This window comes from Typopeltis vanoorti, chromosome 15 (genome assembly GCF_054136105.1).
Source record: "Typopeltis vanoorti isolate ZY-2024b chromosome 15, IOZ_Tvanoo_1.0, whole genome shotgun sequence".
Taxonomy (NCBI): Eukaryota; Metazoa; Arthropoda; class Arachnida; order Uropygi; family Thelyphonidae; genus Typopeltis; species Typopeltis vanoorti.
Window position 1 is genome coordinate 37,548,570 of NC_143563.1, and position 15,807 is coordinate 37,564,376.

At 35.7% G+C, this 15,807-nt stretch overlaps 1 protein-coding gene across 1 annotated transcript; it reads right to left on the reverse strand.

The window, feature by feature from the left end:
* Positions 1 to 2,520: 2,520 nt before the first annotated feature.
* On the reverse strand, positions 2,521 to 3,610 carry LOC150098637 (anaphase-promoting complex subunit 15-like). Its single transcript, XM_090404577.1, has one exon. It carries the CDS (start codon positions 3,498 to 3,500, stop codon positions 3,162 to 3,164), a length of 339 nt encoding a protein of 112 aa, XP_090260703.1. The 5' UTR covers positions 3,501 to 3,610; the 3' UTR covers positions 2,521 to 3,161.
* Between the last annotated feature and the right edge of the window lie 12,197 nt (positions 3,611 to 15,807).

Here is a 15,807-nt window from a genome sequence, read left to right on the forward strand (position 1 = left end):
GAAAATCTTATGAACAGAAGCTTAAGTTATTGTGATATAGTACTGGAAGATGGGACACCCAGATCAGAAGATACTGAAATAGCTACTGGGGAATACCTAAGAGACACTTCCAATGAAGTTAACAAGAATGATGAAGCTGGATCAAAGCTTTCTGGAAGTTCAACTTCTGATAAAGTTAATCTCAGAAGAAGACACCTCCACTTTACTGATTTACATAAAATAGGAACATGGAATGTAAGAAGCACATATCAAGGAAAACTGGAATTGGTGAAGAAAGAAATTAGAACTCGAGTTAAGATGTTAGGAATCAGTGAACCGAGATGGAGAGGAATGGATCACTTTGATATCGATGATTTCATTATGTATTACTCCTACATGAAAACCTTTCAAAAAATGGAGTAGCATTCATAGTTAGAAGAGAATACAGAAAATACATTTTGGGTTACAACCCAGTGTCTGATAAAATAATTCTAATCAGAATAAAGGCATACCAAGTGAATGTTACATTCATACAGGTGTATGCACCAACTACAGATTCAAGCGAAGACGACATAAAAAAATTTTACAGCAGCTTCCAACAAGTAGTTACTCAGTATTGATAAAACAAATTTTCTCTGGATATTAGGTGACCGGAATGCAAAAGTTGGTTAAAAAGAAGAACGATGTATCAATGGAAAATTTGGTTTAGGACTGAGAAATGAAGCAGGAGAAAGGATGTTGGAGTTTTGTGTTGAGAACAGTTGCTTTATTGCAAACACTTGCTTCCAGCAACATAAAAATATTGCATTATTATTACGGGCGACTCCAAGGAGTCCTTACTAACCACACTCTTGCCCAGCTTCCATGGATGTCCCCTAGTCCTCCCACCACCAGTCCTGTTCTCAAAAATATCCTCTGAATTAATCCTATAGAAACTCTTCAGCAATTTGAATGTCTCAATCATATCTCCCCTTTTCTGTCTATCAACCAATTTCTGCAACCCACAAATCTTCAACCTGTTTTCATACGGTTCATTCCATAGACCTGCTATCATCTTGGTCACTCACCTCTGGATCCTCTCAACCGCCTCCACATCAAGAAGAAACCTAGGTGACCAGATCTGAGCACAGTAATCTAGATGGAGTCTTATCAAGGCTCGATACAGAGGAACAATAACTTGCATATCTCTGCTCGTCAAAGTATTCTTCAGCATCCAAGTGATTTGATGAGCTGATTTAGCCGCTTTTGCGATGTGCCTCCAAAACTTCAACTCCCTATCCACCAACACTCCCAAGTCCCTGGCCTCATCAATCTCCTGGAGTACAGTTCCACCAATGTGATATACTGCTGCTAATCTTTTCACCCCAAAATACATAACCTTACCTTTTTCCACATTAAATTGACATCCATTCTCCTTAGCCCAGACCACCAATCTATCCAAATCATCCTGCAAAATTTTGACATCTTCTGCATTCACTATTGCCCTACCCAACTTTGCATCATCAGCAAACAAATGAACCATTCCTCTCAGATCCTTACCTGGATGTCAAGTATACCTCTGGTCTGGAATTACTTAACTAGCATTACTATAAAACAACACAGTTCAGCATGGCCAATAAATACTTTAGAAGGAAGTATTCATCTAAATTAAAGATGCCAAGAAATTATACTCTTGGTTTCTTTAATTTATAATATAACCAAGTGGAAAAACTTTCAACATCTATCTCTAATCCGAAGTATTCGTGTTTTATTGATTATAAGAAAGCTTTTTGATTCTGTGGATCCCAACAGACCATTGAATGTGATGAGATCAATGGAAATACCTGAACATCTGATCCTCTTGAATAGAGAGCAGTATGACAACCAAAAAGCTTCAACAAAATCAATCTTTGATGATTGGAAAAAAAGAGTACAGCAGAGTTGTATATTGTTGCCCTATTTTTTTAATACTTCTAGTGAATATATTATGAGAATGGCTGACTTAGATCAAAGATACAGCATTAATCAAGATGGGTAGCAGAGACTATTAACATAATCCCATGGATGGTGTTAGAGAGTATAAAGGCAGAATGTTCCTTGGAGGCAATGATCACTAAACAGAAGTTAATGTACATTGTACTTTGAGCATATTATGCAAGCAGATGAATCATTGGAAAAGGCAGTTATATTGAGGAAGATTGAAGGCATGAGAAGACCTCAAAAGAGTTGCATAAATAACATAAAGGAACTCACTAACTTGAACTTACAACTCCTGAAAGAAAAGACAAAAGGCTGAGTGAGATGAAGACTTTTTGTTCACAAGATCACCAAGAGTCAGAAACAACTAGATGGCACATAACAGCAATAAACTTAATCACATAGTATCCTAAATACCCCCCCACTCCTTGAAGGTACACATCAGGAAACTGACGATGACACAATTTTCCATGACATCATTAAAAGCTTTACCTACCACCACCTGAATATAATATTTGTGATATCTCCTATGTAACAAATTATGAACTGTTTCTTTTACTTAAATATTATGAAAGTAATTCATGATGCAATAGAATTTATTACTTTATTCAGTAATCTCCTTAACGATACAGAAAAAACATATAAAAACTAGAGAAGGGGGGGGGGAATTTCAGTGTGACTTCCATAGATTACTTCTGATGACATATATACATGGGGACAAAAAGGGGGGAGAGCTGTTTCTAATAAAGTGGCTGCTCAGTTTATATATCACAATAAAAACAAATAATCACTATATTAATTCCACCCAACTCTTCTAGTAGGCTGTCCTAAAATCAAGAATGAGAAAGAAAAAAAAAACCATTTCGAATACTGTTATCATCATTTGGAATATTTATTTGTATTCGCAAAAAAAATGCTTCATGCGTATCAAAAACAATACTTAATGCCTATTCATAATAGTCTGCAGCTTTTTATAGCATTTGATTAGGAAGAAATTATTTTAATATTAGTTTCAACTGCATGACATGTTTCATTCATATCCTCTACCTAATGATAACTTATTGTAACTATCCCTCGCTGAATAAGAAAGATCATACATACATACATACATAATTTTTGGTCACAATATCGAAACCTGTATTTCGTGCACTACACAAAATTTTAAGTATAATAACTGTATTAAATTGTATAAAATATCACAATTTTGGGATGATTTTAAATCAAGATCAGTGAAACATGGGAGAATCAGGTGCGTAACTCGGTGATACAGGAGCATAATTTGGAGAATCACCATCAAGTTCTTCATCATCATCCTCGTTGCTCTCGCTTTCGTCATCATCATTATCTTCATCTTCCTCATCTTCTTCTTCATCATCAAAATGCTCAGAAGCGGTTTTACCAATAGGCACAAGATCGTTATCTTTCTGCGCAATATCTGTCAAAAAATTCTGATGTTCCTTCTCTAACAGAAGCAGCTCAGATTCGTCATCACAAGGTTTATCAACTGCAAACCATACCATGTCCACAACGCGTGGAGTAAGAGAAGGAAACAAAGGTGTTGTCATCTTTTCTAATTGTTTATAAAGCAGCGAAAATAGGTAAACGAACGGTATTTATATTTGCACCCATACAACAATTCAAATCAACTATAACTCGCTTCTCACGACAACCCAGCAGTTACTACCTTCAGTAAACGAACAGCTCCTGACACCTAGCGTAAGTAACAATATCAAAAAATTTTGTCACTAAAAACTAAAAGAAAAAAGTAATAATTAGAATGCAATAAATAAATTATAACAACACAATAGCTAATTAATTAATAAAAAATTAAATGAAGATTTTGTAACAGTTGGTGGGAGTTCGCTTACAGAAATGTATTGACAGACAGAGAATCCTTACTTTGCAATGAACAGCATGAGTTTACTAAGAGGTCATTATTATTATTATTATTATTATTATTATTATTATTCGTGACACCTCAAAGGAGTCCGAAGACTAGACTGACCATATTTCTTTGAGACAAAAACGGAACGGAATTATGTAATATTCTGTATTCGTGAAAAAGTAAGATGATAAAAAAGTTTTATTGGATAAACATATTGAGCTTACCATTATTCTTCAGTGACAGAACCCATACAAAAATTTAGGTAGACGTAGAGGCGGGGGGACTGTATTTCACCACAATCGTGAAATCAATATTTCTCCGCTTAAGTGATCTTGCACAGCAAATTTCGGTCTTTTATCACCTTATCATAAAACTTCTCACAATCCATTACCCAATATTGTCTTACAACTAACATAGCCCTCATTGTCTCAACACTTAATCTAGATTTCTCCTTTGATCACATACTGTTCATAACAGAAAATATTCTCTCAGCAGGTGTTGTACTTCTTGAAGACAAAGAATAAACTCTACAACATTACAAAAGTCTTGAAAGTCCAGTGGCGAATTCTCCGTGCTTGCTATGCAAGCTCATTAATTGAGAAAGGAGTACTATTTATTTGTTAATAAATGTAAGCATTTATAAGCATTCCATTTAGGCTTTTATTTTTGTAGACAGATGACGTCATAAGATTGCGCGGCAATAATTGAGCTTTGCGTTCTGTACCGAATGGCGATGCTTGCTCGTCTAGTCAAAGCCACCTTGGCTTGCTCGGTTGTAGGAGCTTACAGGTTCACGCAGCAGCACTGTGATTTCATGCGTCGCATAGCCATTTCACGTCATCTCACTCTGTTGCTTAAACACAGGCCATATGCAGTCAACGTAGCTCTAACCAGTGAGCTTCAGCAGCCTTTACAAGTGTGCATGTTGCTTGGGAAACTTAAGTTACAACCAACTTTTTATGACGATGTTATTGACCAGTTCATAAAGAAGAACCGTAGGGCAGAATTTGCATTCAAGTAGCTAAATTGAAAAATATAGAATATCATTTGTAAAATAAATGTTGTATTTGTATGATTAAATGTACATAAATTTCTAAATACAGTATATAGTTTTAAATGGTCAGTACAGGTAACCCTCGTATAACGCTGTACTTATTATTATTATTATTATTATTACGGGTGACTCCAGGGAGTCCTGAAACTCATCGAGGAAGGCCCTAAACATCATGTCCACACAACTATATGACATTCTCACAGTATATTGCCTTGAACTCACTCACCGTCATAGCACCCACAACAGACTCAGGCAGCTTATTCCACTCATTCACCACTCTATAATTAAAGAACCCAACTCTAACATCCTTACTAACCACACACTTGCCCAGCTTCCATATGTGTCCCCTAGTTCTCCCACCACCAGTCCTGATCTCAAAAATATCCCCTGAATTAATCCTATAGAATTTGAATGTTTAGCAATTTGAATGTTTCAATCATATCTCCCCTTTTCTGCCTATCAAATAATTTCTACAACCCACAAATCTTCAACCTGTTTTCATACGGTTCATTCCATAGACCTGCTATCATCTTGGTCACTCGCCTCTGGATCCTCTCCACCTCCTCTCCATCAATAAGAAAACTAGGTGACCAAATCTGGGCACAGTAGTCGAGATGAGATCTCATCAAGGCTCCGTACGGAGGTACAATAACTTGCTTGTCTCTGCTCGTCAAAGTATTTTTCAACAACCAAGTGAGTTGATGTGCTGATTTAGCCACTTTTGCAATGTGCCCCCTAAACTTCAACTCCCTATCCACTAATACGCCCAAGTCCCTGGCCTCATTAATCTCCTGGAGTACAGTTCCACCAATGTGGTATACTGCTGCTAATCTTTCATCCCAAAATACATAACCTTACATTTTGTCACATTAAATTGACATCCATTCTCCTTAGCCCAGAACTCCAATCTATCCAAGTCGTCCTGCAAGATTTTGACATCTTCTGCATTCACTATTGCCCTACCCAACTTTGCATCATCAGCAAACAATTGAACTGTTCCTCTTAGATCCTTCCCTATATCGTTAATGAACAATTTAAACAGCAGTGGTCCAAAAATAGAACAACGCGGTTTCAATTTAACGTGGTCTACAAATTGTAATAACTCTTGTTCATCGCTGTACTTATACAACGCGGTTTTGACAAAAACACAGTCTAGAAATTGTAGTAACCCTTTATCTTTTCATGTATTTTTAACCGTGCGAATTAAAAATCAAATTTTATCTTCGTTAAATTTCTGTCTGCCCGTATCGAGTAGGTAGTTATAAGTAGCGAATTTATATTAGGGGAAACACCCTTTAGCACTCATGTACGTGAATTGTATACCGAATAAAGTGTTCATTGTTGAAAATTGTCTTCGTTTTCTGCCAGGAAAGCGCATTGAAAATCATCTGTGTTATCTCAAGCTGAGCACTTTATTTTCTGAGTTACATACATAATTAATATGTAATGCTTTTTTATGTAAAAAAATTATTTTTATAGTAATGGCTACAAATTGCATTGAAAGGGAAAAAATGAATATTGAAAAGAAAATTCGTCTCGAAGAAAAAAAATCAAAATCATGGATCGGTTTAAACATGAAGAAAAACCAGTTGTTGTAAGGACTTTGAATTTAAATGAATCAAGAATTCAAACAATCAAGCACAATGAATATAAAATCCGATAAAGTGTTTATTGCTGGGTCAACGGTAAGTGCAAAGCTCGTTGCTCGTGTACGCAATTTTCTAAGAGAAAAATGAAGAAATCTCTAATGATTTGGAAAGAAGATGCACTCAAAAAAAAATTCCTTTGGATGGAAATCTTATTAAACAAAAAACTCTCAAAGTTTATAAACATTTATAATGACGACCAGGTGTTCAATACTGATGAATCAGGGTTATATTGGAAAAATATGCCAAAACACACCTATATTTCGAAAAATGAAAGATCAGCTCCTGGATTCAAAGTTTCCAAAGACAGAATTACTCTACTATTTTGTAGTAATGCATCAGGTAATTACATGTCAAAACTAATATTTATTAACCGATCCTCAAATCCTCGTGCTATGAAAGATTAAAATATGCACTTATTTTTATTTTGCTTAAAACATTTATGAATTATGTTCAATGAAGCTTAATTACAATTTATAATTTTTATAATTTTATACTATGTATTTATGTCACAGTTTATGTTTTCTAAACTTACATGAATTACCTGATTTAAATAAAAATATATATTTTTGTTGGATATGTCACTGTTGTTTATATAATTAAAAAAAAAAGATTTCGGAACATAACCCTACTTTTTGCATGTGATCTGAGTCTCGCATAACGCAATTTATATAACCCGAAATTTCTATGGAACCTAACATCCGCGTTATATACGAGGGTTACCTGTAATTCATTATTCCGATAATCAGATTTCAATTACACCTCTCACTCCCTGAATGATAACAAGAGCAAGCGTGAATTTCAAGACCAGCATTCGCCCCTGCGTCACATCCACTGAGCCTGTGTAGCTCAGTGGATGTGACGTTTGCACACCACCGCGCTAGGCCGCACGAAGGAAGTCTTGGTTTCGAGTCTAGTCGGCGACTAGAGGAAATTTTTCTAAGCCTTTTTTCGACCGGTTCCCGAGTTAGTCGATCTCTGGCACGGGCAAGCAGGTTTTTCCTCCCAGAAACTCGGGTTTTTCGTCCTGTAAACTCAAGAAAATCGACCGTAGAACCCACATTATTTCAGACATTAAATATATTGTGTTAGGGTTAGAGACCACGAGATGGCGGCACATTTGAGCCGTCTCTCTTCACTGCGTACCGCTTAATTAGTGATAGCCTTGGGCCATCTGTCTCTGATTGGGTACCAGTGGAGATTGAACTGCCCACTCAGTCTCCAAAAGTTAGACAGGGCTAAATGGCCTCGCCTACTCCCGTATATACGGGAATAAAAAGGCGTTAGCTGATTTTTTTTTTTTTTTCATTCGCCCCTGTGAAAGTCTAGGCGTTTTTCACTCATTTCAGAAAAAATCTGTACCGATCTATCAGATACAGGAATGTTTTCTTTATTCCATGTATCTAATGTATCTAACTGCCTCACAATTATAGATATTATGAGGGTCCACTGATCGAATACATGAATTTCTTCTGTTTCTGTGCATGGGATGAGTTCCTCGTTCCAGCTGTCTTGTATTTCTTTCCATTCAGGTGTCTTCCTTAGTAACACCTACTTGAACTTCTCAGTGTTTCCTAAAAACTGCACTTCCACTTGTTGACATATTCTAGCTGATTTCATAGAAATTCTCAACTACCTAAAAAAACTTAGCCTCATTAATTTCTCCTAATCTACTAACATTTTCAGTTGTTTTTTGGCATCAGTAGTTAAAAACAATTCACTTTTTCTGGATTCTAAATTGTTTACAAGATTTTCAATGTTCATGGCTACTTCTGTAGCTGAAATATTCTGATTTGGTACGTGCTGAAAAAAAATTTTGATTTATAAATTTTATTTATAAATGTCGACAAGTAGTCATTTGTGCGCAAACTTTGGCCGTGACGCACAATATGATAAGCAACAGGAGTTTCACTCGCTGCAATTTTATCGTTTTCACTATTACAATCTTTTCAGCATCTTTATGTTTCTGGCTACATAGATGTTGGTTGATATGTCGCTTATGCCTCCATGAGCAACGAAAAAACGGACATTACAGTGTTGGCATACCACTTTTGTTCTATCACTACACAGCTTGTCCAGTTTAATAAATTTGAATTCTTTCTGGAGATCATCATTAAAACTGCAGTTTCGCCTTTTTGACATTGCAAGGATAGACTCAAAGTTTTAAAAAATAAGACTTAAAACTTTTAAAAATATGAAATTCCCGTGTGGGGACACCTGTAACCCCCATCGGGCGCGTCCCCTGGTGGCGGATCGGGGAATTCTCGTCATAGGTTACTATGAAGGGTAGGAGGGAAATAAAATACCTGCCGCGGGCCAACAGGATAGCACTTCCCTCATAGGCCAGTCTGGGGGCCTCGAAGGTGGCAGCCTCACCACCAGACTCGGGTGCTGAAGGCTAATCTTCAGCACCCTGCACACCTTAAAATTTCACTCATTAAAAGAAATAACAAAGAGATAGCCGAACTGCCTAAATGGTTAACGACAAAGCGAGGAAAAAAGTACGAGATATGGAACATGGAACATTAAAAGTCTACATGGAAAAGAAAACGAATTAATTGATGAATTTAAAAAATCAAGATTGGATTTGCTAGCAGTCACAGAAACAAAAAAGAAAGGTCAAGGTTGCCAGAAAATGAAAGATGGGTATATACTTTTCTATTCAGGGGTAAACCCAAGAGAATGGGGAAAACAAGGGGTAGCTTGCATAATTAAACCAGATCTCAAAGAATATATTACTAAATGGCAACTAATAAACGAAAGGTTGTTGACAATCACTATAGATTTTAAATCAGACAACCAAGTATTCACTGTAATTGTTGCATATGGCCCAAACGATAATGCCAATAAAGAAATTAAAGATGAATTCTTCGAACGCTTACAAAAAACAATTGAAGAAGTTCAAGGGCATATCATACTACTAGGAGACCTTAATGGCCGGGTAGGGAATCAAGTAGATGAAGAAACGAATCAAGTGTTGGGATCACAAGGAGAAATAACCCGGAATAATAATGGAGAAAGAATAATAAATCTTTGCCTTACAAATAATTTAGTGATAACGAATACTATGTTCAAGCATAAAGAAATCCATAAGTTTACCAGGGAAGAGCCCAATAGAAACGAAAAATCTATAATCGACTACGCCATCATAAGCAGATCGTACTGGAAGTATACAAAAAATGCAAGAGTCTACAGAGGTCCTGAAATTGGCAGTGACCACTACTTATTAGTATTGGAAACAATCCATAAAATAAAAGTTGAAAAATGTAGAAAAAGTAGCAAGGAAATAAATGTTAAGATAAAGAACTACAAACTAAAGAAAGAAGAAACAGCCATTGAGTATAAAAGTAAAATAGAAGAGAAGATGAAAGAAGTAGAAAAAGAGATATATGAAGACCAAGATGTAGAAAACCTATGGTACAGGTTCAAAACACTTCTTCTAGAAACAAGCAAAGAAATTTGTGGTGTATCATTAAATAATAAACAGAAAAAACATAAAACACCCTGGTGGACTGAAGAATTAAATGAAGAAATTAAAAAGAAAAAGCAATTATGGAAGAGATACATAACATCAAAGCTGCAGGTTGATAGAGAACTATACAACAACCAAAGAAATAAAGTTAAAACCTTAGTGAAAGCAGAGAAAAGAAAATGCTGGGAAGACTTCGGACATACTTTAGAACAAAATTTTAAAGGAAACCAAAAACTCTTCTATAATGTTTTAAGAAGAATGAGGTCAGAGAAAGAATGCCCCATAAAGTTTATCAAAAATAAGGATGGAAAGATACTAACGAATTCCGAAGACATCATGGAAAGATGGAAACAGTACTTTCAAGAGTTATTGGAAGATGCAGGACATGGAAAAAATAGAACCCTAAGAGCAAGACACACAAGCAAAATAGAAGATCAGAGTGAAGAAATTCATGCAAATGAACTGTTAGCAGTTCATTTGCATGAATAAATAAAATAAATAAAATAAAACTGGGCAAATTAGCAGGCCATGACCAAATAACACCAGAAATGGTAAAGAATTTAGGAACGAAAGCCATAAAATTTCTTTTACACCTATTCAATGTTGTATGGAAAAAGAAAATTATTCCCAAAGACTGGGAAATAGCTATAATAATCCCTATGTTTAAGAAAGGAGACAACCGCAAATGTGAAAACCATAGAGGAATTTCGCTTTTAAGCATTCCAGGAAAATTATATACCCACATTTCAGAAGCGAGGCTTAGGAATCAAATAGAGGACACGCTGGATGAAATGCAATATGGCTTTCAAAAAAATAGAAGCACACAGGATCTTATCTTCAGTCTTAGACAAATATCAAAGAAAACATATTGGAATATGGAAAAGAACTACATTCATGTTTTATAGATTTTGAAAAGGCCTTTGACCGAGTTCCCAGACACTTAATATGGCAAACATTAAAGAAAAACAAGATACAAGATAACTTAATAGCAGCCATACAAAGCCTCTACAAAAGTAATAGAAATTATGTAAGAACCTGTAATAATAGATCAAAAGAATTTGAAACAAATGTAGGAGTGAGGCAAGGCTGTATCCACAGCCCTCTTCTCTTCATCGTAGTAATGGATGAAATTTTAAAGGCATGCCAAAACAAAAACAAAAAAGTTCCACTTAGGATACAGGAAACTGAAAGAAACCAGGATTTCACATATGGCTTTTGCAGATGATGTAGTGATTCTAGCAAATACAGCTGAAGATCTGCAGTACAATATCAACATTTGGCATGAAGAAACAAAGAAAAGGAATATGACCATAAATATAAATAAAACTAAAACAATGATCATATCTAGAAACCAACAAAAACACACAATAAAAATAGAGAATCACCAACTGGAACAAGTCCACTCCTTTAAATACTTGAGATCATATATACAAGAAGATGGTAGACTAGACACAGAAATTAACAACAGGATAAGAGGGGGAACAAAGCTATTCTATGCAATGAAAGGCCCACTCCTAGATAAGAAAGAAGTCACCCAAAATACCAAAATGGCAGTGTACTGTTCAGTGTTTCTACCAACATTAACATACAGTTGTGAGTCTTGGTGTTTAACAATAGGAAACACAAATAAACTACAAACAATTGAAATGAAATATCTCAGGAAAGTGGCACAAAAAACAAGACTAGACCGAATAAGAAATCAAACCATAAGAGACAGCCTTCAAGTTGCACCTCTGAATCAATTCATAACACAAGCCCAAATGAGATGGTTTGGACATCTCAATCGAATGGTAGAAGGAAGAATAGCAAAAACTGTATACGAAAGCCAGAAAATAGGAAAAAGAAACATAGGCAGACCCAGGAAAGGTTGGCAAAAGGAAATTAAAGAAAAATTGGAAAAGAAGGGAATTAACTGGAAAAAAGCAAAACAACAAACCTTGGACAGGACGGCATGGAAATCTCTTTGGCAAAATCTTGATGCTTAAAAGCATAAGAGATCATAGACGAAGAAGAAGAAAATATGAAATTTAAAACACCAGTTGGCATAAGGGCAAAACAAAAACCGACACTACAGCAGAACAGACACCACACAAGTGTTGCCAACATGTACTGTATTTTTTATTTTCTCTTAAAAAATCACTGCAGATATCGATATTTAGTATCGAACAATGCGACTCCATGATTATACAAATTACTGGTATCCATGATATTGATATACGATTATAGGTTATGAATAATAATTTATGATTGACCAATATTAAAGTATATTTATAGTTTTTACTAAAAACGGGACAAACCTGACATTTTTATTAAAACGGCGAGACACCCGGGAAATATGAAAAAAAAAAGGTACTGTCGCATTCAAAATGGTACGTATGGTCAGCCTACTGAAGACTCATCGTGGGAGGACACCTATTGTACAACTCTGTCTCCACTACTACACCGATCCTCTACTACCAATCATCCACACCAGCACCATCCACTGACCACCACAGCTAGTATTTTTTGTCTGTAAATTGCATGTGTTCTGAAGGGCTGATTTGTCTGTATGCAGGATGAAAAACCTGAGTTTCCAGGAGAAAAAACCCTGCTATCTAGGTCATGTTGGAGTAACTTAAAATACCGTTGTTAATGATGATGGGCAGTAGATGGCAGTAATAATGCTGTTATGTGTATTTGGAGAATTAAGTAGAAGTGGAGATAGCAGAGTAGAATGCCCTCTCACAATGAGTCCTCGGAAGTGTCATACACATAAGGTTCACAGTTTATTAGGTCTATCGCCAGATTAGATCGCGTCCTAAAGCAAACAATTAAATATTGCCCCTGATGAATTATAAGACAAAAATATAAGAAAATCTCCAATGGCTATTTTTTTTTTATTACAAGAGAAAAATTAATGCAAAATGATTACATAATAATATTAATTAAATGTTTGCTCTATGGGGATATCGCACAATAAAACTATTTATAAGCTCTTCTAAATTTAAATTATAAGCTATGTTGTCCACCTCTTTCTATTATTAACTATTACTTTGAATAAGAGAATGGCTGACTAACAGTTATGAAAAATGGTGCATGGAAGATGCGAGCCTGCAGAATTAAGATGACCAGTGCTGTATCACAAATCATCTCTTGGTCCATTGTTATTCAATCTGTACATTGACATTGGATCTGACGGGGACGGCTATTTGCTGATGATAGTGCAAACATAGAGTCGGAAATTGGACCACACATGAAGAATGACTTCAATAGCCTTGAATTATAGGCAAGTGAAAATGTTTATCAATTCGATGTTAGTTCAATAAATACATGCAGTATATACTTTGGTATGATGAGATTTCAATGGTGTATTAAATCGATGGGGTAATTTATATATAGGAAGGTGAAGTTCAAAGGTCATATACAGAAGATTGCAAATATACACAGAGGGCAATAGCAATGCAAAATGAACTGTAAGGATAAGGAATTCATTTTCCCTCTTTATAAGGCCTTGATCCAACCTGACCTTGATTGCTAGGCATTGATCTGGTTTTCGATATGATGCAGATACAATGCAGAGGATGCAAAGGAGAATTTAAAGATATCTTGATTGTAAAATGTGAACTACTACCAGGGCTGCCAAGAGGGGGGGGGGTGACATCTGAGACTTTGGTCACATAACTGTGTTTATAATGCATGGTTTTAATTCTCGTAATAATACAACAATGATAAAGGATGAAGAAAGTACAGATGGGGATGACACACAAGGACATTTTAAAAGAACTGTATATTTTGTTATACTGGATACAATTATTTCCCAACTTCACATGCGTTTTACATTTTTAAAAACCATTCAGAATTTATTTTCACCAATATTAAATTTTCAAACAATGAATCATCAAGAAATTTCTGACTTGTGCAATAATTTAATAAATAAATATTCGAAAGACTTAACATCATCTCTGAAAGATGAAATCTATCACATAAAAAAGATTTATAATGCCACGTATAAAGATGTTATACCAGGAACTAGATTTATTAAATACTATTTATAAATTGCTAAGGCTTTTGACAGGATACCCCATAGAACACTGTTACGCAAATTGGAGCAGATGGGAATGGATATTAAATTGGTGATATGGATAGGAGAATGGCTCAGGGAGAGATACCATAAGGTGGTGTATGGAGGAGCCGAGTCCAGAATGAGGCAGGTGACCAGTGGTGTGCCTCAGGGCTCTGTGCTTGGGCCAATGTTGTTTAATTTGTATATAAATGATATAGGAAACGGCTTAAAGGGAGATATTCAGTTGTTTGCTGATGATGCAAAGTTGTGTAGTGCAATAAAAAATCAAGCTGATGTTGAAAGTTTGCAGGAGGATTTAAATAAGCTGGTAAAATGGGCAAAAGAAAATGGATGTCAGTTCAATGTGGAAAAGTGTAAAGTCATGCATTTTGGGATTAAAAGATTACCAGCTGTGTACTACATCGATGGAAAGGTACTCCAAGAGATTGATGAGGCTAGGGACTTAGGGGTATTGGTAGATAGGGAGATGAAGTTCAGAGGACACATTGCTAAGGTGTCCAAGATTGCACATAGGATTACTTGGTTGTTGAGGAACACACTGACATCCAGAGATAAAGAGGTTATTATTCCCCTTTATAAAGCATTGATACTTCCACATTTGGATTACTGTGCTCAGGTCTGGTCACCTGGATTCCTTGGAGATGAGGAGGCTGTGGAGAGGGTTCAGAGAAGAGTGACCAAGTTGGTGAGTGATATAAAAAATGCTCCCTACATTGATAGATTGAGAGCTTGTGGATTGCAGAGATTGGTTGATAGGCGAAGAAGAGGGGATATGATAGAAACATTCAAATTACTAAAAGGTTTTTATAGGATTGATGCAGGGGAAATGTTTCAGCTGTGTGAAAGTGATGGAAGAACAAGAGGTCATCTCTGGAAATTAAAGAAGAGTGTGGTTAACAAAGGTGTCAGAACAAGGTTTTTTGCCTGGAGGGTGGTGAATGAGTGGAATTCATTGCCTGACTTAGTTGTGAGCTCTTCGTCTGTAAATGAATTCAAGAAGAGATATGACAGATATTGTTTTGCTAGTTTGGGTCTCCCGCGATGAGTCTACTGACTCCATGGAGATACCCGTAATAATAATAATAATAATAATAATAATAAATTTCGACTTCATGGTATTTTTCCCAAAATATGTACTAACTAGCTATGAGTATGGTTGTTTGTGATTGTCTTTAGGCAGTAAATAAAATTTATCATCCAGTGTGAGACCACAGCCCCACTCATTGAGGAATAAGATGGCTTGAAAAATTTCCATGTTTGGTCTCTAGAGCAAGGTTTCTGCACCAGGTAAAATACAACTTACAACTTTTTGTGGGTGGTAGTCATAAACACTGACCTATGGAATACTAAATCACTTAAGGAATTGAGTGATAAGATAAGAATATAAATTAAATTACACTTTAATAAATATTTCTGATTTATTAAAATGTAATTTAATTTATATTCTTATCTACGTTGTCAATTCCTTAAGTGATTTAGTAATGCATAACCAACGTATAAGCCTGCATATGGAAATAGTTTTCAAAATATGAGGAACAGATGGAGAAGAAAAATATGACAGAAAGATGCCAGTTAGTAAGAGAATTTTACAATACGGATGCAAGTGAGATAGTGTTACTTGTGGCATAGTGTTACCAAAAATGATGCGAGTGCATCTTTGGTAAACGTGTTCAAGGAGATACAAAAGGAATTTAAGTATGAGTTGTATGTGGGTGATCCTTTAATGAGTCCTTGGAGAATTTATAACAACAA